Genomic DNA, 26,132 nt, shown 5'->3' with positions numbered 1-26,132 from the left:
CTTCCCTACCCTCAGTCCACAAGCATTTCAAAAACCATGTTTCTAAAAACCAGCCATTTATATCTGTTTAGGTAAGTTACAGAAGGAGTGTGTTGGTGTATTTACAAGTTGGTTTGTCCAGATATACTATAACTTAGTGTCTGTATTTAATATTGACAACCAAAAAAAAATATATAAATATCTTCCATCTATACACAGCAGGGCAGGAGTGTCCATGTCTTCTTCAGCAGTGAGTTCTCAGCCTCCCACGGCCCTTCTCTCATGGTGATCGTCTGGCCCTCAGTGCACAGGAGACTAGAACATGGCAGCCCAATCTGGCTCTTCCTCTCTCCTCCCTGCACTCCAGTGCATCCAACTGGTCTCAGGCAAGGAAAGATTAATTAGAGTGGTTGGGTAGGAAGAGATGGGAATAGGCAAATCCTAAAATGGAGCCTGACCCCTAGGGCAGGGAGATCCAGGCCTGCAGAAGGGGGTGACCACAACCACCTCCTGGGGTAGAAGCCTTGTAGTTCATAGTTCGATTAGTGTGTCCTTGGCCATAGGTCCAGCCCTACAGATTAGCTTGGTGAAGAAGGCATGTGTCTGGACAGGGCTTGGTCCCCACTCTCAGGCACTGAGCCATTCAGGGTGAAGCCTGGGGTTTGGGAACAGGAGACTGGCTGATAAAAAAATAATAACAAAATCAGTAATAAAAAAATTATAAAACCTGTTGCTTGTCTGAATAGATCTGAGCAACAGTCTTGCTTTTGTTAAAATCCTGGAGCCATTAAAGTCCTGAATATTCTCTGGATGTCATTGCTGGCTGAAGAAAAAAGCCCCAGACCCGGCTCTGCTGAGATCTGTCCATTTGGAAGTCTCGTCCAGCTGCCTGTGCTCCAGGGAGATCCTTGAGGCTGCTGGGAGCTAGCCGGGCTGGTGGTGTGGGGCACCTCACACTTGGGAATCAGCCCCCAGAGGGTGGAACAGCTCCTCAGGTGTCTTGTCACTTTGGTTGGCTCCCCCCTGCCGGAAGCCAGAAGCAATCTCATCGAAGGTACGGCCTTTAGTCTCAGGAACTTTGAAGTAGGTGAAGATGAAGAACAGAACCAGAAGCACAGTGAAGATGATGAAGACATAGGGACCACACAGTTGCTGGAGAAAACAGATATGGTTAGAATCATAACCTGGCTAAAGGGACTTTGGATATGTCACTTTACCTCAGGGCCTTTGTTCTGAAAAAGGGAACACCCACCAGGCAACTAGGGATGCTGTGATGATTAGATGAGGTTGCTTATTTCTGGCATATGAGAGACTCCAGGAATGCCATGCAAAAGTATGGGAAAATCCAAGTAACCTTGACTTTTGAGCCTCAATTTCTTTCTCAGTGTGATCCCCAAGGAGAATGCTGGGAGCACTTTGCACACAGTACAATGAAGTTTATGCAGCTGAGAGATGATGAGGATAGACACAATGGGGTTCTCTTACCTCCACATACTGGAAGCACATGCCCACAATGAAATTTGACGTCCAGTTGGAGAAGCCAGCGACAGCAATAGCAGCTGGGCGGGGACCCTGACTGAAGAGCTCAGCCACAATGAACCAAGGGATGGGGCCTGGGCCTACTTCGAAGAAGGCCACAAAGCCAAAGATGGCCACAATGCTCAGATAGGACATCCAGGGCAGCTGCTCCTGTTGAGAAATAAGGCAGGGGCTCAGACTGGGTTGTGATGGAAACAGAAGCTGCAAAGGCCCCCATTCTGAGCTGAGAGGCAGGAGGCCTAGGGCCGGTCCTGGATTTGCCATGTGCCCTATGTACACTGCATTGAATCTCATTTTCCTCATGAACAATGTCCTGCAATACCCTCTAGGTAGTCACTGGACTTTCCAAGGTGCTTTTGTTGCCAAGAGGTGGGACAAATGTAAGTGCATGTGAGTGCCTGGTACAGGTTATCACAATGGTTAGTCACAGGCTTGGGGCCAGCAGACCTCTGATGATTCCTGGCTTCATCCTTTAGATTACACAGGACTCAGAGGTTTCCTTACCCATGAAAGGTTGAGTACTCCTAGATTAAAAATCTGAAATCCAAAACGTTCTAAAATCTGAAACTTTGTGAGTGCTGGTGGACATGTCACCACAAGTGGAAAATTCCATGCTTGACCTCATGACAGGTGTCAGAATGCAGACACACTAAAAATACTGCATCAAATTGCCTTCAGCCTATAGGTATAGGAAACAAATGAATTTTGTGTTTAAACTTGGGTGCCTTCCCTAAGATATCTCATTGCAAATATGCAACATACTCCAAAATGCAAAGCACTTCTGGTTTAAGCATTTCAGACAAGGGATATTCAAGCTGCAATAGCTGAACTATAACTCCAACGCATGAGAATGGAGTGAGACTGGCATGTTTCTGCACTATTACCTTCTAGGATAGTTGTGAGGATGAATTGAGGATACCAGTAAAGGCTCTGAAAGGTTCATATTCAGCAAGACAGTTCCCTGGAAGAGGGTTTAGGGCCAGAAGTGCTGTGTCAGGAAACCACCAAGCAGGGAGGAACAAGTTCAAGGAAATAAGTGGGATGGAAGGAGAACCTCAAGAGCCCAACATCAGGCCTCAGTCCAGGGTGGCAGAATCATGGAGAGCCTGGCCCCCACTAGCCCGCCAAGCTGGAGCTGACGAGAGCACTCTGAATCTACGTCCAGGTAGACTTCTCAGACCCCACATTGCCTCACTCTCCACAGTGTGGCCACTCACCAGCAGTGCGAGAGCAACAGTCATGAGCACAGCACAGCCTGCCATGCCAGCCAGGCCTATAAGGTGCAAGGTCCGCCGGCCAGCTCTCTCTACCACGAACAGCTGTGGGCAAGGAAAGTGTCAGTGTTACCACTGCCTCATGTCTCATGGAGCCCACCCACCCAGAGGCTCGCCTTAACAGCTTGGAAAACCACATGGCACAATACAGATCAGTGGGGAAGACAGGACCAACTACTCTCTAGGGCTCAGCTCAGCTTGCAGGATGAGGGGCAGAGAGCTGGCTCCAGAGCCCAACTGCAGCAGCTCAGGAGGTGAGAGATAGCCCTGGAGACCAGAGAGATTAGCATCCTGATTGTGGCTTAGGGAAAGCATTTTCCATTTCACCTCTCTGAGCATGATGTCAGCTGTACAGAGTGAATAATGAACTTCCCAAGTTGTTGAGGATGAGAGAGCACTTATGGAGCACACTGACACACACGTGGCTCTCAGTACATGCTGTCATTCTGTCATGAGTCCCCAAGGCCCCAAGCTGGACTGTAGCTTCTGACTGAGAAGCAAAGACTTACCGATACGACAGTGAAGGCTGTGTTGACAATGCCTGAACCGATGGTGGCATACACGGGCTGTTGTACTCCCGCCTTCTCGAAGATGCTTGTGGAGTAATAGAACACCTGCCACACAGAGAGACCATTGGGGCTTGGCCGGGTATTGTGGCCTTCCCTGCCTCTGAACTAATGGGGGTGGGGCCCCAAGGTGAGTAAAGAATGAAGGGGACAAATGATTGCTAAGCAGATGGACCAGTGACGTTATGTGCTTAGGCTCTAAAGGGACTCATCTCTTCTAGGAGAGGCTTACACTTGTTTGGTTTGGGACTTGCTCACAGTGCACACTTGAACCCAGGCTTGATTAAGGTCACAGGAAGGGGTGGGCAGGGGCACTCACAGCGTTGATGCCAGACAGCTGCTGGGACAGCTGCAGCACCACAGCAATAAGGATCGGCTGGCGGTAGGCGGGCGAGCGGAACAGCTCCAGGATGGTGACCTTCTTCTCCCGCATCATCTGTCGACTCTCCTCCTTCATCTCCTGCAGGTCACGGGTCACATCAGCTGTTCCCCGCAGCTTCTTCAGCACTGGAGTGACCAGAGGGAAAGTGAGGTGGCTCAGAATGGGAAGAAGACTAGGGCTTAGGGTAGGGAGGAGGGCAGGGCCCCGCCCGTACCACTCTTGGCTCGGTTCTCCTCATTGCGGTTGATAAGCAGGAATCGAGGGCTCTCTGGGCAGAAGGGCAGCAGAATGCACTGTATGAGGGCTGGGATGAAGATGACACTCAGCAGCAGGGGCCACAGGTCCTCATTGCCCATGATGGAGTCCAGGCCGAAAACCTGGAGGAAGCAGTGCTGTGAGTGCCCTTGCCACAGCCCCTGCCCTTCCTCCCACGCCTGGCCCACCACAGTAGTTCTGCCTGCCTGATGCCTACTGCTGTTTTAGGGAAAGAGCTCTCTGGTTATAAAGGCTCTGCAGCTAACGTGAGGCTCTGAACCTGTTTCTCATTGTAAAGTGGAGAGAGTAGGGCCTAACTCAGAGCATTAAGGGGAGGACAAATGACAAGCCTATATATGTGTCCAAGCAATGTATGATGGCTACTACTGTGCCTCAAGAAGATTTTAGGGATGGAGATGGAAGATCCTTCTGGAGAAGAGGGTATGTATGGTGTGTGTGGAGGCTTGCAGGAGAGACCCTGGCATGTTGATAAAACAGTGGGATCCCCTGTAGTTGGAGGCCCAAAATGAGAGGGGAATGAGAAGGGCCAAGGGATCTAGCTCTTCAGCTAGGGAGACCTGCAGGAGATCTGCCAGTGATGGTGTGTTCTCTGGGATCTGCCTACCACGAGGCTGTCCTTGGCAGGGCTATAGAGACCTAAGCCACAGGTGGGGGCTGTGCCGGACAGGCAGACCTAGCTCTAGCTTACCTGGGCGATGAGGATGCCGACGACAATGCCCAGCTGATGCAGGGTGCCCAGGGCCCCACGAAGAGCTGTGGGTGACACCTCCCCCACATACATGGGTACAAAGCCTGTGGTCAGGCCGCAGTACACACCAATGATGAAGCGGCCCAAGATGAGCATCTCAAAAGACTTGCCCAGTTTTGAAAAGCCCATGAGCACAGCAGACAAAAAGGCTAGCAGGTTCATCATCAGCATAGAGTTCCTCCTGGGGATGGGTCACAGGTCAGGTGGGTTCCTGGAGCCCCTGCCTCCCCAGGGGCTGGGCCATAGATGATACCCTGCAACAGGCAGGGTAGTATCCCTCACCTCCCACTCCCTCCCAGGACCACTTGGGTAGGAGGGCTTGGGCTCCCCAAAGGCAAGGCCAGAACCCCGCTCCTGCTCACCGGCCAAAGCGGTTAACGAAGAGGCCCACAGAGAAGGAGCCAATCATGCCTCCAACAGAGAAGATGGCCACTGAGAGGGACCAGAGTGTGGTGAGTGTGGTAGGCAAGATGGGTTCCCCATAGCGTTGGACCCATGTCTGGTTGTAGAACTCCTCGATCACCTGCAGGGGAGAAATAACCTGGGTGGGTGGACGAGGCCAGGACCCACACACCTGTGCCTTGGAGACGGCCACTGTACAAGATGCTGGCAGTTCCAGGCTTTGGCTCTGCTGCAAACTCACTGTGTTCTTGAGCTTCCGGGTTTTTTCTTGTTTTTTTTTTCCCGAAATAGGGTCTTGCTATGTAGCTCACGCTGTCCTTGAACTTGTGATACTCCTACCTCATTCAGTCTTCTGAGTGCTGAGATTATAGGCATCAACAGCTGGCTGGTCTTACCTCTGAGAGCTGCTCTCACCCTTCCCCCCACCACCCCGATGCTCAACACAACTTGCTGGAGATGATGGCAAACGACACTGTAACAAATCCAGGCACACAGCAGAGAGGTACAAGGAGAAAATGCTGTCCCTACTTGCCCCTTTTCTAGTAGTGATGCCCAGTTCCCCGCTCTGGCCCCTGGGTCCTCACCCCAACCTTCCGCAGGGGGAAAGCACAGCTGGACAGACAGGTTCTGCCATTCTGAGTTTCTATGGGAAGTGCACACTCTGACTTTGCACTCAGGACCTGGCATGACTAACTCATACACATCACTCTTCAGCCGTGCTCACAAGACTCACATTGTCTCCTAGGCCCTGCTCCCTTGTGGCTGGCCTGGGAATGAAAGACCCATGGCCTCTTCCCTTCTCCAGGTACCCAGCTGGGAGGTTTAGGGAAAGGCTGTGAACAAGGAAGCAGTTCCAGGAACTGGAGACACCTATCCTGTCTGGACCTACTACTATCCATGCCTCCACCCCAGGGAGGGCCTGGCACTATGCCTAGGATGTGGCCAGGGCAGGCAGCACTGGTTCTGAGCACACTCACCACACTCAGGCAATAGCAACACACACCCAGTGCCACAGAACTGGCCAGACCCACCCAGCACATATGTAGTCAGACCCATCTGCAGAGAACCAGCTTCCTGTGCACAGGTCCCATCACACACACATGCACACTCAGTTGTGCTCATATAACCTGAAGGTTCCTGGCTTTGGCTCGTCACAAACCTGTATTCCTCTCCTCCCCTCTTCTCTTGCAGTTCACGTTCAATCCTCTTCCTAACACCCCAAGTGTGTGCGGGCTTGTGCACACACAGCTGTACACAGCCTCTCTCTGCTCTTGGTCCTCCCTTCCCCTCTCAAGGCACAGGGTCAAGCAGAAGAGCTATGCTTGTCAAAGGAGAAATTGAGGCAGGAATGTCCAATGAGTATGCTGGGTCCTTGGCCACTAACCTTCTTAATCTCTGCCCTGCTGCCATGACTTGTTCCAAGTCTAGACACCTGACAGAGGCCAGGCCATGAGGTTAGGTTAGGTTTACAGTAGCCCTAAGGATCTACTTGTCTGTTAAAGAGAAGCCAGACAGAACAGTGATTAGGACCCTGGGCTCTGAATCAGCACACAACCAAATTCTGATCCAGTTCTATTCTTTATTGCCAGAGTGCCTGTGGGTAAGTTATTTCATCCAGAGTTTCAATTGCCTCATCTCTAAAATGGAGATAGAAGCAATTCAGCCATGCATCTCTTATCAACGGGGATAGATTCTGAGAAATGTGTTATTAGGCGATTTCCTTGTGCAAACATCATAGAGTGCACTTAAAACACAAGCCTACATGGTTTAGGTCAATCACTCGACATGGCCTCTTGGTGCTATCAAGAGACACAGTAAACATGAAATGTATGAGGCTGCTGCTGGTATAACACAGCAGGCTGTTTTATAGTAAATGTTTTTTAAAAAGTAGAGGGAACGCACTCTAAAATAATGATAAAAATAGTGAATACATAAACTGGTAAGTCATTTATTATCCTTACCATATTATATACAGTATTGTGTACTGTACCTAATTGTGTAAGCTTAACTTTTATATGACTAGCACAACACAGTAGGTTTGTTTACACTAGCATCGTCACAAACATGAATAATGCATCGTGCTATGATGGTACAACAGGTATGTTGTTAGGCCATAGGAATTTGTTGTGTCTTGTTTGCGGTGCTAGGGATGGCCTTGTACAGGCTAGCCGAGTGCTCTATTACTGAGCTAGCTATACCTCAGCCGTAAGAACTTGTCAGCTTCATTATTATATTACAGAACCAGTATTGCATATGCACTTTGTCATCGACACAAATGTCACCATGTGGCATATAACTACTTACTTAGTGCTGTGGAGAATTTGGGAAATGCATTTTCTGTGCTTCTACAGTACCTCGCACTATCACCCTACAGTCATCCCACCACATGCTGGTACTGACCCAACAGCAACACAGACCACTGACAAAGTCGAATAAAGCCTTCGTGCCACAACGGGGAAAAAAAAAAAGGCTACTGCCAGGTGTTAATCCAGCCTCCCCACCTGCTGTTTTCTACCCTTTACCCTTAGAGCATCAGCCACACATTTGTTCTCCACACCATTCCCCCACATCTCTGCCTTGATATGCTGTTACTCCTGCCTTTGAGATCCAGCCCCAAGGTTCCCTGACTCCCAGGAGTTTGTCCTCCCTGAGGGCAGGGATCAGACCCAGTGCCGGGGGCACCTGTGAGTGAATGGAGGAATCAGTGAGTGAGCAAAGGGTCTTAGGTTCTCCTCCTAGAAGGCTTTGACTCAGCTGAGGGCAGAGATAAAGCAATTTTAATAAACAAAACACAAAGTGCTTATGTTCTTCAAGGGACAAAACTAATGCCAGGAGAACCACTGAGATTTTAATGCCTCACTTATCAGGCTTGCAGAGCACAAGCTGTTCTAGATAAAGGAGCTGTATTGAGGGCCCAAACTTCCCTGACCCACCATCAGGGTGGAAAATTTTCTCCCTTCTCTCACTCTCCCTGAATAACCAGACCCACAGGCAAGGTTCCAGGGTGATGGTGTTCTTCAGGCTTTCTATAGGGGCAAGGAGAGATGTTTGTCCTTGGGCTGATTGGTCCCTGATGTTTTTGTTTGTTTGGTTTGGTTTTATTGAGATAGGGTCTCACTACAGAGACAGGCCAGGCTGGCTTTGAACTCATGATCCTCTTGCCTGAGCCTCAGCTGGGATTACAGCTGTGCTATACCACACCCACCTCCCTGTCACCCTGGCTACTGTCATCTAGTGGGTAAAGGCCAGGGATGCTGCTAAGCACCCTGCAGTGCACAGGACAGCTCCCCACTATACCAAAGAATTATCCAGTAAAAAGCATCTATAATGCCAACGTTGAGAAACACTGTTCTACAGGCCAAATACCTTCTCTGCTCCCACCATGCCTGTCCACGTTTCCTCACTGTCTGTAGACAGCTAACCACATGGTAACATGCGATCACTCTAGACTGAGTCATCTGTATCACTGGTGCCTAGCACAGAGCTGGAGGTAGAGAGGGTCATCACTGAGGAACAAGTGAGGGGCTGTAACAGGATGTGATGGTGTAATAGATTGTGCAATTTATGTGGGAAACTGTTGGGATGTCTGTATATGGCTTGACTTAGTTCTGAACTCAGAGCATGAGGGGCCAGCTGGGTGACAGCCATAGGTGTGGAAAGGCTGTTTAGGTGTCCATCTTCCACAGTAGTCTAGGGGACAAACTGGAGCCAGACTCCTTGGATTCAAATCCCAGCTCTGCTACTTACTATGTGTCCTTGGTTTAGTTACGTAAGATTTCTGTGCCCCAAGTTTCTTAGAAAATGGGGATTGCAGTGCCTACTTAATGAGGTTATTATAAGAAACAATTGAGTTATCATTTCTAAAGCACTTAGAACCATGTCTGGCTCAGTAAGGAAGCTGTAAGGGTTTGTGGTAATGGAAGAAAGAGAGGGGACTCCGGACTCTTTAGATCTTGGCTGCATATAGCCTGGAGTCCAGCTCAACTCAAGACAACAGATGGCTTGGGTTAGGAGGCAACCCTCCAGCCCTATTCAGTTCTTTTACTCACCAAGCCAGGTCATCTCAGACAGGCCTCACCCCCTCTGGAGGAAGGGATCCTCCCTTGTCAAACAAGGAAGGGAGGGCTGAGCCAGATGCTTTGTTCTCAGACATGCTTGAACTACCCTGTGGTGAGGACCTCTCAGTTTCTCAACGGCCCACAGTCATCTCTGGTGGCAACTGCCACCTGCTTGAAGGTGAGGTCAGCAGAGTGGATGGGATGCCCTTCTGCATTTACTGGTCCCCTCTGTGGCCTGGTTCTCTTCTCTCACCACTTCCCTCCTCTGTCCTCTGTGGGGGATGTCATCCTCACTCAGGGATGTCATCCTCACTCACAGTGTGGGCAGGGAAAGGAGATAGGGTGGGTGCATCATGAGACACCCCGCCCACCGTAGCTCAGCCTCTCATTCTCAGGTACCTTTGCCAAGATGGGGGAAGATCTCTCAGCCAGTCTGCCTCTCAGGACTGCTGAGAGGAGGTAATTTAAGGGTAGGTGCTATGTAAACATTTAAGATAATATGATTAATTAACTACTTCCAGGAGGAAGCCCTTTGGGCCTGTTTTATGGCAGAGAACAAGCCATAATGAGCCACAGACCTGGCCTCCTCACCATTGGTGGGCGCCGTCTCCCACAGCCAAACCAAATCTGCTTTCTAAGAGAAGTCCTTTGGAGCAGAACTGGGAAGTTAAGTGCCGGAATAGGTGGTCAGCAATTCCACATCAGGGGAGCACTTCACACCACTGCATCTTTGCACATGCTATTCCATTTGCCTGGATACCTGGCTCTCCTCCCCATGGGGCCAACACTCCTTTCAAGGTCAAACTGAGCTGCCAAATCCTTCACAAAGCCCTTCCTGTCTCTCTTCTCACCCCTGCCCCAGTGCCAATTTTTCCCTCCTATTTGTTTTCACAGCCCCTGAAGCCCTCATTAATTATACAGTCACCCTCATGTCTGTAGGGTCAACCATAAATATTAGAAAAAACATTTGCATCTGTACTGAACATGTACCACCCTTCTTCCTTGTCATTTCTTAAACAATACGGTATAGCAATTACTGACATAGCATTTGCATGGTATTAGGGACTATAATTAATCTAGAGATGACTCAAAGTGTGTGGGAGGATGTGCGCAGGTAAATACTGTGCCATTGTATATGAGGGATGGAGATTTTTGGTCTCTGCAAGGGGCCCTGGAACCAAATGCCCAGATACTTAGGGACAACCATACTCTGGTTATCTGAACAGGTCTCTCCCACCCCCCTCAGAAGGCAGGGTCAAGGGCCTGGCTCAGACCATGCAAGAGGCTGCTTGCTGAGGGCCAGGATGTGTCCTGGCAAAGTAGACACTTGGTAAGTCCTTACTGAAGGACAGTGTTGGAAGAGGTGAAACACTGTGCCTTACTAGGACAATGACTTTAGTACCTACCCAGGCATGGTGGTCACTCTGTCTTGTTCCATACACTGGTCCTGAGTTTCCACTTTCATTTTCTACTCTTGCATCCTTCTAGCCTCTCTTTAAATGTTAAATCGATCACCTCTAATCTGCTCCTGACTGGAAAAGACTCCACCCAGGTTTGTAAGAAGTATCTGCAGAGTGCAGAAGTAAACAGACCTTAATATCTGGCCCAAAACACTACTAGATTTCACTGTGTTCTCAAGGCTAGTTCCCAAAGTGACCTTTGGACAGGTGCCCCCAAATGCTCCCATAAATGCAGTTTTCAGTCTCAGCTGGGTCCTCTGTGCTGCTCACCTGTCCTTCTATGACACCCTGATCAGTTCTTCTGCCTATTTCCATAGAAGTGCCAACCTTTCACCTATTTCTGATTAGACAGGAAGCGTGTTACTATGACAGATACTGTTCTAGGTACACAGCAGTGAACAAGTCAGACAAATACCCTTACCATTCAAGACCTCACATCCTCCCTTTGTCTTGTAAGGCTGTCTCTGAATTTGAGATGTCCATTTCTCTTCTCCCTAGGACCCTCTTCTTCTATCACTAAGGCTGTTCTCAGGGCTGATCCTTATTTCACTCTATTTGAGTCATCACCCTAGGAGATCTTCCTCCTCACCTACTTGGATATCAGTGATCACCTCTCATCCCTCTCCAGCCTGTGTCTCAGAAGCAGACCTGGCTGTGCAAGTTCCTGTGCTCATCTCCAGGGTCCTGCCAAACCTTAATCTTCCCATCCCATGACATCCACCAGCTCCCTGCTGCCTAATCCTCCTAAAATCCTTATCTCCTGAACCAGAAATCTAGAAGCCATTTTTCAACACTTCTCTCTTGTCCAAACCATGAATTGATGACTGAATTCTGTCACCCCCTCCTTCACTTTTATGCCACCAGTGCTATGGCAGCTTTCTCACTTGTGTCCCTGACTCCAGATCCATTCCACGCATCAGGTGCCTGAGCCCATTTCCTAAGACACATATCTGACAGAGCCTGTCCCCCTCCATGGGCCCTTACTGTCCTCATTCTGAAGTCTGCCCTCCACATGCTCACTCTGCTGTGCCACACCATGCTGGCAGATCAAACCTTCCCACAAGGCCCAAGTGGTCTGGCTCTGGCTTGCCGGGGCTCCCCAACTCTTCTTCTCCAGTCTACCTTACTGACACATCAAAGTATTCATCTTTTGCTTAATGTGTACCTGTCTCCCCTGTGGGCATTTTAATCCCTCTTGTACAGACTCTCTGCTCACCAGACCTTGTTCTACCTCCTTGTCATGACCTTAGGTCTACTTCTGTCATGAATTCTCAGTGACCACATTCAAGACAATGCTTAATGTAGTACTCTTAACTTGTGCTGCCCATCAGAATCAGTTAAAATTCAATGCCCAAAACAGCATCCCAGACCAATTAGAGAATCTGAGGGTGCCCAGGGGCCCTGAATGTGCAGCCAAGGTGGAAAGTTCAACCTGTTTCCTCATCTTGGAAACTTTCTGTCTGTAAGGATTCCAGAAGGGAGCCGGCTCTGAATTATACACCTTGGCAGTAGCTGTTCAAAGTACTTAGCAAAAGCAGGGCTTAGGTTTATTCCAAGCATGGGCCCATGGTCTCCATGTCAGGCAAGTCTGGGAAAGCCCCATCAGCGCTGCTGCAGCTCAGCATGACTCAGCAGGCCAGGCCTTTCTGGTGACCTGTTCCCCAGCATTGGGTGTGGCCCCCAGAGCCACCCCCACCTACTTGGAAGAAGCCCAGTTCTGACACCATACACAGTTCCCCTACCAGGCCCCAGGTCCAGAGGAGTCACTCACACTTACTGTCTAGCCTCACCCATCTGGACAGTGAACATGGTCCTGACAGGAGGACTGTCTACTCTTATTCACACTCCCTGGGAAGGTATGAATTTTTTAAATGACAAGGAAGTTGGTTAGGAAGACAGCCTGAGGCTATGGAAACAAAAGAGTCTAGCTTCTGCCTCCACCACTCACTAGCTATGTGACCCTGTTCATTTCATTAGCCTAGGCCTCAGTTTCCGGGTCTATAAAGTAGAAATCACCACCCAACCTCATAAACACAGGTGAAATGCCTGGTACAGAGGAGGGACTCCGTTATAATCACCTTTCCTGCCCCTAACCCCTTTTCTTTTCTCTTCACTAAAGCAAGTAGACTGTGCTAAAGTCTACTTTAGTACAGGGTTCCTACCAGTCTTGACCTCCCAGTAAACAAGTGAGGGCAGATCTGGGATGTGCTTTGGGGAGAAGGAAGTCAGTCATATCTCCACCCCCTGTGTTTCCCTAGGGCGAGACACCATTTTTGCTGTGACTGGCACAAGGCCTCCAGGGAGAGGAGGCAGTTTTCAATCTGGAATCAGATGCCTTATAAGGGAGTGTGTTATGTGTGAGCACAGGCTCTGCTCTACAACTCTTGTCTCTGCTTAGCTGGCTGACACTGGGCAGGTTTCTCCTCTGGCCATTTTCCCCACCTACAGGATGGGAGTGATGGCTGTTGGTTGCCTGCCTACCTTTGTGAGCTACAGTGAGCTTCAAGTGAGCTGAGCACCAAAAAAGCCCCTGGGAGCCCAGAATACCATACAGAAGCAGTCTCAATGTACTGAGTGTTGCTCTGATTTTTATAAGTGTCTGTGCTGTGTGGGAAATTGATCAAGACAACCCATAAAGACCATGCTATTTCGTGGGCCCTGGCTGAAGAAGCAGAGGGAGGTTGATGTCAATGACTGACACCCAGGTGGCAGTGACTGTGCTTGTGCTGCTGACACCAGCAGCAGAACAAGCTGGTATGTACAGGCCAAGGCTGGCTCAGCACTCACCTTCTGGGGAGCATTGATGACTCCAGTATTGTAGCCGAACTGCAAGGATCCAAGCACTGCCCCTCCCACGGCCATCATGAGGCGGCCTGTCACCTTCTGCAGAGAAAGAAAACACTCAGTTACAGGCATGTCTGGGCCCAGGTTACTGCAGAGCAGGGCCTAGACTGGCAGGCTCCCATGTCTTTCTTCCAGGAAGCTCAGCTACTTCCTGACCTCAAATGCTCAAACCTGCCCAGCTGACTTTTAGAACTTCTGGGGAGAGATGGGAATCAGGGTCTTCTCTCTGCAGCCAGCTCTTGGCTGGAGAAAGAAAGGCCTTGGATTCTCTGGAGTCTCATTCTCCTGGTCTCATTCTCATGTTTGGACTCCAGACCCTCTGGGAGGCTCAGAAACCAACCTTCCCCTGAAGGGAGGGAGCAGCACAGATGGGAGGAAGTGCCTTGGACTTGGAGCCAAAGGTACTGACCTCTGATTCCAGCTCACCCATCTGAACTCCAGCAGGCTTGGTCACCTCCCCACTGGCTTCCTCCCACCCTCCACATACTTGTCTGCAAAATGGGAACAGTCACATTTGTCAATATTGGAGGTATGGTCCCCCCAGCTGCCATCCTGCTCCCACCTCTCACAAGGCAGGAAACCCAGCTCTGAAAAGGAGACACAAGTTCTCCATCACTCAAGGGTCTGCAGCAGAGCCAGGATTGGAACTCAGGACTCTAAACTACTCATTCAGTGCCCTTTACAACAATGCCACTCCAACCATGAGCTTTCACACCACAGATGACACACCAGCCAGATATGTGCTTTGGAGCAGGACATGACACAGGTAAGAGTGTCAGGCCATAACATAGGTGAGTAAAGAGTGCCAGGGGCAGAGGTCTGCAAGAAGGGAAAAGGCCAGCAGTGCAGGGGCCTTGCTTACACACAGGTGAAAGGCCAGTGAGGTGTCTGCCTGGCTAGACAAAGGTGAGGACTCTTGCCCAGCTGTTAAAACGAGGAAGACAAGAAATGTGACAAGAAGCAGGCAATGAACTGGTTGTGGGAGAATGGAGCTGGGGTGGCATACCAAAGAAATGACTGTCATCTACTCTCGCAAGACACCTGCATCCCCTCAGGCCTAGGCACTGCTGGTGGGAAGCACAGAATCCTGGGCCACAGAACATTCTGGAGGAGACTGACTCCAGATAGTGGAGGATAGTCTCAGGTCAATCATGGCCTTGCTTTGCATCTCTGTGCCTTGGTTCCCCCCACAGAACCCACAAACTGTGCTGCTGACTGCAAGATTGGCGTAGACAGTACCTGGCAGACTATTAGTCAGACATGTTCCTAGTAGGATCTTTTTATTCTCCAGAAGCCGGCAGGACAAAGATTGCCAAAGCCACAGTTCTCACATCAGACCCTGAGAAAGAGGAAGAGGCTTTGGCCGCCCTGTGCATAGCTCAGGGCCCATTCTACGTCAGAGCTCTGTGGCCTTCCTTCTACTGCTGTCTGCCTGTCCCTCTGTGGCTAACCTCTGGGACACTCATAAAGCCATGGCTTTCCTCTAGCCACAGAGAGCTGCATTACATCTAAATCCTGATCTTGGTGGCCCAACTGAAAAGGAGCCCCTCACACATACACACACCTAGGCACTGTCACCCAAGTCTCAACTCTCTAGGGATTTTTCACACCCAGGGCTCTGGGTTAAGTGGACAGTGAGCATGTGACAAACTTCTGGTGAGCTCCAGCCAAGCCCAGGTCATCAAGTGACCACTGGGATTGAGAAAGAGGCTGTGGTAAGGCACTAAGCATCAGCAGGTAGGGACAGTGTTGACAGCTAGGCCCCATTATTTTGTCTGGTGAGTTACATGCTTTAGCTCAGGGTTGTCCCAGTGTGATACTTATGGTATGACAAGATATGTATTTTTCTAGTACACATTAGAACAGAGATAAAACTAGCAATGCAAATCTATGACTTAAGGAGACTTAAGGATATAATGGCCTACAAAATAAAGGAACCATGTAAATGGATCAACTATCCAAAATAAAATTTTTTTATAAGCCCTGTGATTTCATACTACTTAGAACAAAATAATGTGTAAACTTTGAGAGAAAAATGATACAGATGATCAATGAATCTGGCAAAAATGTTTAGGCAGAGAGTGAGTGAATGATACTATAGCAGACACGTGTGGGAGGTGGACATTATTAACACAGGACCTGCTTTCTTTAAGTCTGGCTCTGATATGCCAGAGGTCCCTGGGCCTCTGAAGCCATCCTGGAGTTGAGCAGCAGCTTGACTGGGAGTGAGGGCTGCTGGGAGCCAAAGACAAACTCCTTTGCAGGACTGCCATTGGCAGGTCAAATCCTCTTTAGAAAACCTGCCTTCCAAGCCCTGGATTATACCCACATCCACTCAGGCAGGCTGCTGAATTAAAACTCACTGAAATACTTAATGACCCATGTTCCATGCCCCATGGGTCCAGTGCTGGAGCGGAGGCAAAGGATGAAGCAGCCCTGGGTCTGACTTCAAGGGCAGGGCTGGCAGGCCAGTGGGCCATCTGTGGGGAGGCAGACGAAGACAACCTGAGGCCAATATGGTCTGGGCTTCACTGCGGGTGATGTGAACTGAGGGAGCCTGGAGGAAGAGTTCTCATTTTGCCTGGGGACAATCAAAGATGAGTTTCCAGGAGGTGACTTTGGAGTTGGGCTATGAAGGATAAGCAGGAAGTTTGCCAAGTGGGAAAGCAGCAGCAAGACTACATTCCAGGTAGACAGAACAGTATGTGCAGGGGGACGAGACAGGGACTATACAGCCAGATTAAAAAAAAAAGGGGGGGGGGACTCAGTGGGGGAGTGCGGAGTGAGCTGCAGGAGCAGCTGGGTTCCTGCCCGTGGGTAGGCACATGGCATTGCACTGAGACCAGCCACATGCCCCTGGCTCCCACCCTCCTCACACACCACACCCAGCTTGGTCACTACTGCACTTGGAATCAGGAAACCCAGGCTTAAATGCAGCAAGCTGTTTCCTTTCACCTTGGAGTTGATCTGGGGTAGCCCTGCCACTGGGCCTCGGTTTCCTTACTTAGGAAATGGTGATAAAGTTCCTTCCTTAAAGGGTTACTGTCAAGTTCTGTATTGGTACCCATCATGGAGCCTGGAAGAGTTCCCAAAAAGTGTTTGCTGAATCAGGTAAGGACAGGAAGCCACCCTCAATTGGGCCACCATTGTTCTTCTGCCCCCACTAGCCTGTGGCTGCAAATGAAATGCAGTAATGAAATCCATTCACTCAACATGCATTTATTTAGGTGTCAAGCTGATATAATGGTGATGACTCAGAGAAGGGGTACAATCCCCACAGCTTGTGGATTTCTTGTGGAAGTCTTTTTTAAAGGTGGCAAGCAATGTAAAACCCAGAACCTGGAAATCCCCCAGCAACCTATTACCACCCTCTGAGGATAAGGTTACCCTCTAGAACATTCCATGCTTTCAGGGCATTGCCTTTGCTATGTACTCTATAGTCTCCAGCTCGATACTCGACTGCCACCCCAACTAAGACCTCCTTAAGAATGGAATCTGGGTCTTAGGGTCTCTGCAGCCAGAGTGCCCCAGGTAGGGAACAGCAGAGGACAACAGTAAAACTGAAAACCCACCACTTCTTGATTTGAGAAGAACAAACTGGCTCTGTTGTCAGAACAGAGCTGATCCTAACTGAGCCATTTATCAAACCCTGATGAGTAATGACACAAATATCAGTACCCCTACCCAACCCTCCGTTTCACACCCACAGGGCTATAGATTAGAGACCTTTGAGTAAGGTAGCCCAAATTCAAATCCTGACTCCCCTAGGAGTGCCACAGGATTCTTAGTTCAGCAAACGCCTGGTCTCAGGCTCCAGCACACAGGAAGGTTTATCATGTCCCCAACTCTATACTAATTTATCCTAATTTTGGGAGCCCACTGAGAGCTCACCTCTCACAGGAAGGTGTTAGCTTCAGGAACCTCTCCTCCCACACACTGGGAGGACAATGGCCCTGGCCACACTGCACAACCTGCCAAATGCTGTGGCCTTTTGACCCCTGCCTGTGTGCTTTCTCTGTGCAGTGCTCCCAGCCTAGACTTGGCCTCCACCAGGCTGTGGCAGAGGGAGGCACATGGCACTGCCACTTGGGACCAGGTGTTCCCTATGGATGGAGGGTCTGAGCCAGAAGCATTCACCAGTCATCTTCTCCCACTGCTTCCTGCTCAGTTGTCAGGGGCGTGCCAAAGCCTGGGTCAGGGCTTGTTAACTGCTTGGTCCATAGCTCTGAGGGTGGAGGGGAGGTTTGGCAGAGGCTCCCAGATCCATAACAGCTCCTTTATTTATTATTTTATATATACTTCTAAGATTTCATTTGAACAAAGTTCTAGACATTAAAAAACAAAGAAGTCTACAAAATTGAAGATTGCTATACTACTCTCATTTGATAGGTAGGGAGCCTGAGGTTGGAGCCAAACAGAAAGCAGGACTAGGACTTGAGTGCTCTGAACTCCTAGCCTGGCGTTTTAGCCTCTGACCCCTTCTGTCCTGCCAAGTTTTATCAAGAAGAATGGTTTAACCACAGAAGCCTGACCTTCAGGTGACCTCAAGCACTAATGTCTTGAAGCCATTTCCTTCAAGCCTTCTAGTGATGTCAGAACTTTTGCTTGATTGAGCTTTGGGCACCCCATGGTGGCCCTGGAGGCAGAAAGTGCTCATCAGTCTTTATGGGGGAGGAGCTAAGGTGCTGGGTACTTAGCAGCGCCAGCTAGGTGGTGGGAACCCTACCAGGGGCTGCTCACACATCCCGGGAGAGATTGCTCTCACTTCAGGAGAAAACAGGAGGCTTGGAGAGAAAAAGGCTCATGCCCACAGGTCCCTAGGCTTCAAATTGGGGATTCGGGTGGGGGGAGGTCCTCTGATGCTAGATTTTATGTCCTTCCTGGTCGGTGCCTCTTCCATTTCTGGGTTCTGGTCCCTGAAGGAGACAAGGTTTCTACCTGGTGTTTTCTATGTAGGTCAAATCCATTCCAGCAACTCTCTAGGCCTTGTCCATTCTAAGCCCAGACAGCCTAATTTCAAGCTTGGGAACCTTTTGGTCACTTTGCTGGATTTTGCTCTAAGCCAAGTATGGCAAAAAAAAAAAAAAAGTGCTCCTGGGCCTAGGAGTCAAATAACCTGCCAGGTAAGAATGAACTTTCCATTTCTAGGTGACTGAAGGAGGAAAAGAATATTTTGTGATCCATGAAAATAATTTAAATTCAAATTCCAGTGACCATTAATAAAATTTTGTTGGAACACAGCCACATTCACTTGTGTATTTATTGCTTGTGGCTGCTTTTGTGTGGCAATAGTTTAGCTGAGTGGCTGAGGCCGACAGAGCTCCTATGGCCACAAAGCTGACAATATTTATGACTCTTTCTATAGTCTCTCAATCTCTGCTTTAAGCCCCAAATCCCCTGAGCTGCTAGGTGCAAACCCAATGGCTGAACTGTGTAGGATTACTGAAACCTTTCAGGCAAAAACACATCGGTCTCACCGATCAGGGGCCCTAAAAAACCAAAAGGGTGCTTGCTCATCCTATAATGGGATGTTAAATGCAAACTAGCCCCCTGGGCCTTGTGAATGGACCAATGGTCAGGAACTGGACCCCTAAGAAGCAAACACCCCTGAGGGGTATGCATTCTGTGGTGAGATGGGCCCCAATTCAACTGAGATAAAATTAATTTGATGAGACTAGGTATATACAAAGGTCACTTTCACTCTCAGCAAAAAGGTTTTAGTCCCAGCTCCTCTACTTTTGTTACCTTACAAAAGTCCTTTTCACTAAAGCTTCAGTTTTTCTAAGATATTACTAAGTGAAGATTATGCCTGGCTGCATGTTCCTAACACTATCCTGGTTGGTGAGACTTAGCAATAAACTAAACCAAATCACTGCCCACGCAACTTGATATTTTAGTTGAGGGCAAGAACAGAAAATGAATACATGCTAATACGTCAAGTGGAAAGTGGTATGAAGAAAGAAAATGTAGGGGCATTATTTATCAATCATGGTGGGACATGTCTGTAATGGAATATTTTACAGCTGTTGGAAAGAATGCAACACATCTATATGTACAAAAAGAGCCAGTGTAGATTATTAAAAGACAAAAAAAAAAAAAAAAAGGTACAACGTATAGAATGTTCCTTTTGTATAAGGAAAGGGGAGTGGATTAACTTGTACAATGACACAGGGACTTTGTGTGCAGGAACTGGTAAGTATTTATCTCGAAGGTGAACAGACTATCATATAGAAAGCGTGAGATAATTACACAAACATTTCATTTATGGACACACATCTACAAATGTACAAAAAGAGGTCTTTGCAGGTAAACACTGAGCTGTGATGACTGGGCTAAAGAAGGCATTTGCTCTTTTACTTTTACACTTCTCTTTAGTTGGCTCCATTACCTCTGTATTTTTTTAATCCATTTCTTTTTTCCAGTCACATCTGAGAATTCTGTTGGACATACCTCCAGTGCCAGGACCTGGCAGACCCAGCAACTGGCCTCCAGAAGTTTCGAAGCAAATGGTAATCCCACAATGCAGCACTCTACTTCAGGTTTTATGTGACTGGGAGATGGGGCTGCTCCACAGAAGAATGAAGGGGTCAACCCTCATAAATAAAAGTCCAGTGGAGAGAAAAATGACACAAATTCATTCTTAGGCACAGAGCATTCTGGGCGGGAGGGGAGCAACCTAACTGGTCAGGGGACTGCACGGGTGAGAAGTAGGTTCAACTGTTGGTGGCCTAAGGCGGTGGGAAAAAGGACAGACAACAGACTTTAAAACTAGGACACTGTGAATTTAGTTGATCTTTCAGCTACTGAGGGGCTGATGGTTTTGGAGCGAGGAGGGGTGGGGTAGTTTATATATATTTTACAACTGGTGGGCTTGGAGAGGGGCTACTTCATGGAGATTATGAGGGTGGTGCTGAGACTGCACAGGCCAAGCACCTTAGAAAGGATGAGAGGAGATGAGGATTGTGACTGTACCCCAAAATGCCAGGGCTGATGGATAGTGTCCACAGACTAATGCTACCCACAACACTGATGGCAAAGCCAGTTGCCTGGCGACTCAGGCCTATGCTTAGGCCAGTGCTCGGCTAGAGGCAACTCCTGTAGAAGCTGGCACCTCCACTCAGGAAGCAAGTACTGAGGACTGCCTCCATCATGCTACAGACAGCAATGATGTGAGCCAGACCACTAGGATGGATGCTGATGCTGAATTTCATGGCCAGCTCTGGCCACATGACGGACCATGGTTACTATGCTGCTATCATACTTGGCCATGCCGTAGGCAGGACCCAATGCTGTAGTAGTGAGGTAAGGTTAGCCCAGAGCATTACAGACACCTGAGACCAGGACCCTGAAAGGTGACTTTGGCAAGCTATGAGGGCCACTCTAAGTCATCACACACCCACGTCGGGGAACTGAGGAAGACCTGGGCCAAGATCATAAAGAAGTACTCAGGGAGCTACGGGTGGATGTTCAAGGAATGCTGGAAAGCTGTTTCTTTCTTTCCTCTAGCTGGCTCCCCCCTCCCAAGAAAAGTCCCATTGTTCCTCCAGCAGAGGGCCTTAAGGCCATCTGGCCTATATGGCAGCCCCACTCTGCTGTTCTCCCCAGCACTCCCCAAGCTTGCTATACAGGCTCTATATGCCCATCGTGGCTTAGTGCAGCTGATCCAGAGGTGGGCATTATCCCCATTAGGGCTGGGGACACAGCTCCCACAAGACTTGTAGCTGTTTCTGATGTGGCCCTTTTCCTCCCAAATTCCAGGGAAGATGAGCTCTGGCCTAAGCAATCTGGGTAGATGTTCTGTCTAGCAGAGACCTTGGTAGCCAAAGCCTCCATCAGCTGGGGCCTGGTGAGCGCTCTCTTTTTTCCAGGGAGTAAAGGCCCTATGGAAGGAAAAGCCAGCAAAATCATTTATAGAAGGCGAGCCCTACCTTTTTGCTGCCCAAGTTTGAGGCCTGAGAGCCCCTGGCTTGGTTACTACAAAACCCCAATGTTTATACATCAGCTACTGCCAGGCCTGGTGGCTGGATGACAGAGCCTCGGGCTCTGCTCCACCTCCTCCCTCAAGAGGGAGGTAACAATTGGAGGTCTGTTTTGGTGGCCAGGGCTGGGTCTGCCAGTCTGGACATAGCCTCTCTGAGCCCATGTGTCCAGCCAGGAAGCCTTCCTGACCTCCACTGTCCTGGGGACACTGGTTACCAGTCTGAGTGGCTTTGTCACATCTATGCCCAGGAGTGAGGTGAGAGGTGAGGCTGCAGGCCCCAAGCCAATACTGTACACTTTCCCCTTTGTTCCAGGCCTCCCCAGCCCTGCCAGTCTGGTGGGGAAAGGGAGCTAGCTGTCTGAACCCTTGGTAGTAGAGCAGAGCTCTGGGGCCTAACACTCTGTGACCAGGAGGCAGTGAGCAAAGCTGAGCTTCCTGAAGTCACAAGCTGATTATGGGGGATTTGGAGCTGACCCAGCTCTGGGCCAAGTAGGGTCGAATCCCTGGATGGCTCAGCATGGGACAAGGATCATCTTGGGGCTGTTTACATTGTTTAAATGCCAAACTGGCCATGCAAAGGGTCATTCCACTTAAAATAGCCACCACCCTGACTGGGTGCAGGAGGCCAGTCTCACCTCATCCACTAGGGGTAGTGAAGCCTCCTTTTACAAAGAAAGAAACCAAGGCTCCCAGAAAAATCACTTCTCCAAGGACATGACTTCATTTTGTGTCTGTTCACAGAAGAGTTTCTGTTACCCAGTTATATCTTATCCAACATTTGGACTTATACTACACCCAGAAAAGGCTTGAAAGTCCTGAATCTTAGGGATTTCTACCATTTGGTGTGGGTAGAAGATGGCACAGAACACTGAAGAATAAAGAAGAAAGAAACCACTTCATTATCTTTAACACAGCAAAACACTTCAAATTTCTTGTGACAGCCTTTATCTTGGATAAGACTCTTCCCTGTGCTGGCCTCAGTTTCCCTGTCTATCAAGCCATGGGCTGGCAGGTCTCTTCCTGCTCTGACTTTCCTTTATCCTCTATGTCACCCTGGAAAGGATGGCAGCACTTTTTGAGGTGGGAGACTCAGTGTATGACCTTGACAAAGTCATTTTTCATTAAACCTTGAGGTCACCATGACTCATGTCTCCCTCACAGGGCAATTGTGACCAGTGCAGGAAATAACAGACATGTAAGGTTTTGTTCATTTTTTCTTTATTTTTCACAGTGCTAGGGATCAAACCCAGGGCCTAACACATGGGAGGCAAGTGCACTACCATTGAGCTACACCCCAGCTCTGTAAAATTCCTTTTAAACTATCTAAGAGCTATCCAAATTTAGGCAGGAGGCTGGGAACAAAAAAGCCTAAAGGCAGGGCAGGCAGCCATACTAGCTGACCTCACTCTGGACCTGACACCCTCTCTCACCCCCATGCCATCTCTGCTCACCAGCTTCCTGACAAACCCCTGCTGGAAGGACAGACCAGTGGGACGATTTACTTGATTATAGGTAATACACACAACTCTCTGGCCCCCGAGAAATGCACACTGCCAAAGTACCAGACTTCTGAGGAAAGAAAAAGGCCCAAGTACAGGTTACCTGGGACCCAGGTGAGCACAGGGCATCACGGGAGTCCAAGGAAACAAGGAACATTTATGGAGTATCTGTGAGGACAGACATCCACATTGGTTTTTTTTTTCTGAATTCTTACATTCTAATGATAAAAACGACATCATTCTGGGCTGGCAGGATGGCTCAAGTGGTGAGGCCAACACCTAGTACCACCAAAAAAACCAAACCAAAACAAAAAGATACTCTACAGGAGAGACGACTAAACTAAACTGGGATTCAAAATCACACTGGAGGACTTCAAATTCCTATGCTCTTTGTGCCACCAGGGGCTGAGGGACCCTGGAGATTTCTAATTCTTTCTTTGTTTGAAAGGCAGAGACTAGTTAGTAAAGAAGAGGGCATCTGAGACTAGCCTGGGCAGGGCTCATGTCCAGGAGAGATGGTGGGTGAACCTCTGGTGGTTCTGCTGTCCCCGCCTATTTCCTACTCAGTTAAGTTCAGTACTGCAGAGGAGCACACCGGGAAGTCAGTCCATTTGCAATTCTGAGGTGAAGAGGAACACTGCACAACCATGGCTTCCGGAGACAGACACAGCCAGGCAAGCAAGACCAGCTCTCACTTTAATGTTGGCGTTAAAAAGCTGTGGTGTTGGTCAAGTCAGCAGTCTCCAAAGGGAAGGGCTTTATTCCAGAATGTATTCATGAAAATCAGACAATTTAGGAAAAAAAAAAAAAAAAACTTACTGTAACTGCTACCTTGCATTTTAAGATTTCTATTTTATGTATGCACGTAATCTACTAGTATAACAGTCGCTGTATGTGAACTGATACACACAGATAAACCGCTGGAAGGAGGTGATTCTGATGGAGCAGCACTGCAAAGTTTGAAGAGCAGTCTTTGAAAAGCACCCACCTGCTGCAGCACTTAGAGCAGATGGCACAAGAGCTGCACTTGAATTTAAGCAAACTCTCTTCCCTCCGCTCAAAATTCAAGAAATGCTGGTAAAAAGGGAGAGTGGAGGCAGAAGTGAAAGCCCTTTTTCATTAGCCTGGGTTCAAACCCAGCCTAGCTCCTTAGTAGGCTATAGACTTCGGCTGACTTTCTCCTCCACTCTTCTATCTGCAGAGTATTCACTTCTCCACTCAATAAATAAACATGCAGGTCTGGCATCAGATACCAAACACAGTTCTTTCCTTTAAAAGAAGGGGAAAAAGTTATCCCTATCTTGTGGAGAAACTAAGGCTCACAGAAGTGGCCCACCAGAGCGCTGAGATCACTTTCAGGGGCTCAGCCCTCACCACGACCTGGTGGCTTCTTTCTTTCTTTTATTTAGATACACCTCACCACTGTGGTTTAGCTGAGACTGTCGAGAAGCTTCCTCCAGGTCTCAAGCTCAGGGCGAGGCAGGACCAAGCAAATCATCTGGATTCAAGGTATGGAGAGGGACCTTCTGCTGCTGACACGGCCTTGGTGTCACGCAGCTGGGTCCCACCAGTCACCATCACCGCCATACACAGCAATTGAGTTCAGCTCTAGCTCTGTGTCTGGGAGTCCCAGGTTTTTTTTCTTTGAAAAAAAAAAAAAAAAAAGAAAAAAGTGGGGAAAGGGGGGGAGGTGAGGGGATGGTGTGATTTCTTATGATTTCCCGAGAAGATGGGAAAAACCATGTCGATAAGTGATAATCTTTTGAAAAGAAGAAAAGTGACTTGAAAATAGGACGAACAAGAGAGTAAAGAACAATATCCTACACACAAGAGGGGCTCAATAAAATACTTGTTGAAAAGGAACCGCTCTGGGGCAGAGTCACAAAGATTCCCCCGCAGGACAAACCTGTTCACAGAGAAAAGAGATCCTATCTATCTTTGCCTCCAAACATCCTCATCATTCGAGGACCAAGTCCTGAGTTGCCCACCCCCTGGCGTGGGCTCTTCCCGCTTCAGCTGCAGTTCGGGCTCCTTCTCAGCTCCCGGCTCGCGCCGGCGGCCTCCCGGGGTGCTCTCCCCACCCGCCCCGGGCGGGAGACACACCACCCCGGGACTTGGCAAAAGCGCTGGGGTCCGCACCACTCGTTAGGAAGGGCCTCGGAGAGCCGGGCCCGGCACCCTAGCGATTGAAGCCGGCCTGAAGGAAATGCCCTCCGCCTCGGCACCTAGGGCGGCTGGGGAGAGGATGGCCGGAGGCCGGGAAAGCGCCTCGGGTCAAGCCGCGCACGCAGAGCTGCGCCCGGACGAGGGGAGCAGCACCCGGATCCCGCCGGGTGCGCGGGCGGGTTCAGCCGCCTCCGCTGCCAGGGCCGGGCCGGGGGCTCGGCCCGCTCAGCCAATGGGCGCCGCGCTCGGGACCCCTCCCCCGCACCGGGAGGAGCCGGCGCAGGGCTGCTGCAGCAGAGGCCGTGCGCGACGTGCCGCGCCTGGGCCCTGTGTCCCCGGCCCCCGCCGGGCCGCGTGGATGGCGCGGCGTCCCCGGAAGGAAGCCGGGGACTCGGTGCTGGCGCCAAATACTCACGCGGCACCCTCCCGCCCACCAGGTCCCGAGCCCAATTGCCATCGCGCCCCCGGCCCCGGCTGAGCGCTGCGCCACCGTTCCCCGGCTCAGAGCGCGGGCGCAGCGGTCCGCGGGGTCCCGCTTTGTTCCGGGCGGGAGGGCCCGCGGCGCGCGACTCACCTTGCTGCTGGGCTCCATGGCCGCGTTGCGCTGGTGGCTCTGGCAGCTCCGGGTGCGCAGGCGGCGACAGGCGGGCGGGTGGCGCTCTCCGGCTCAGGCTCTGCTCGGGTCCCGAGACCCCGACTGAGACTCTGCCTCCGACTCTTGTCGCTTGGCCTCCTGCTCCCTGCCGCACTCGCTCCGGGATCCGCAGCTCACGACTTACACTCTCACCCGCGCTACCTCTGGCCTCCTGCCTCTAGCCCGAGACCGTTTATAGGACCCCAGCCATTGGCTGGCGCTACGGTGTGTCGAGGGGTGTGTGGGCAGAGCCTCGGGGCGGGGCCTGGGGCCCAGCACGTCCGGGGCGGGGCTCCGCGGGGAGGGGGCGAGGGGCGGGGGAGG

At 50.0% G+C, this 26,132-nt stretch overlaps 1 protein-coding gene across 1 annotated transcript; it reads right to left on the bottom strand.

The window, feature by feature from the left end:
* Positions 1-39: 39 nt before the first annotated feature.
* On the bottom strand, positions 40-26,039 carry Slc2a1 (solute carrier family 2 member 1). The gene is made up of 10 exons (XM_020151719.2): positions 25,749-26,039; positions 13,472-13,567; positions 5,127-5,287; positions 4,705-4,945; positions 3,955-4,117; positions 3,678-3,865; positions 3,302-3,406; positions 2,736-2,837; positions 1,465-1,668; positions 40-1,131 (listed from the first exon to the last, which is right to left on the bottom strand). The coding sequence occupies exons 1-10, from the start codon at positions 25,764-25,766 to the stop codon at positions 931-933; spliced, it is 1,479 nt and encodes a 492-aa protein (XP_020007308.1). The 5' UTR covers positions 25,767-26,039; the 3' UTR covers positions 40-930.
* Between the last annotated feature and the right edge of the window lie 93 nt (positions 26,040-26,132).

The sequence above is a fragment of the Castor canadensis genome, chromosome 7 (assembly GCF_047511655.1).
Source record: "Castor canadensis chromosome 7, mCasCan1.hap1v2, whole genome shotgun sequence".
Classification (NCBI taxonomy): domain Eukaryota; kingdom Metazoa; phylum Chordata; class Mammalia; order Rodentia; family Castoridae; genus Castor; species Castor canadensis.
Note: the sequence above shows the minus strand (reverse complement) of the source record. Positions and strands in the feature narration are given on the sequence as shown.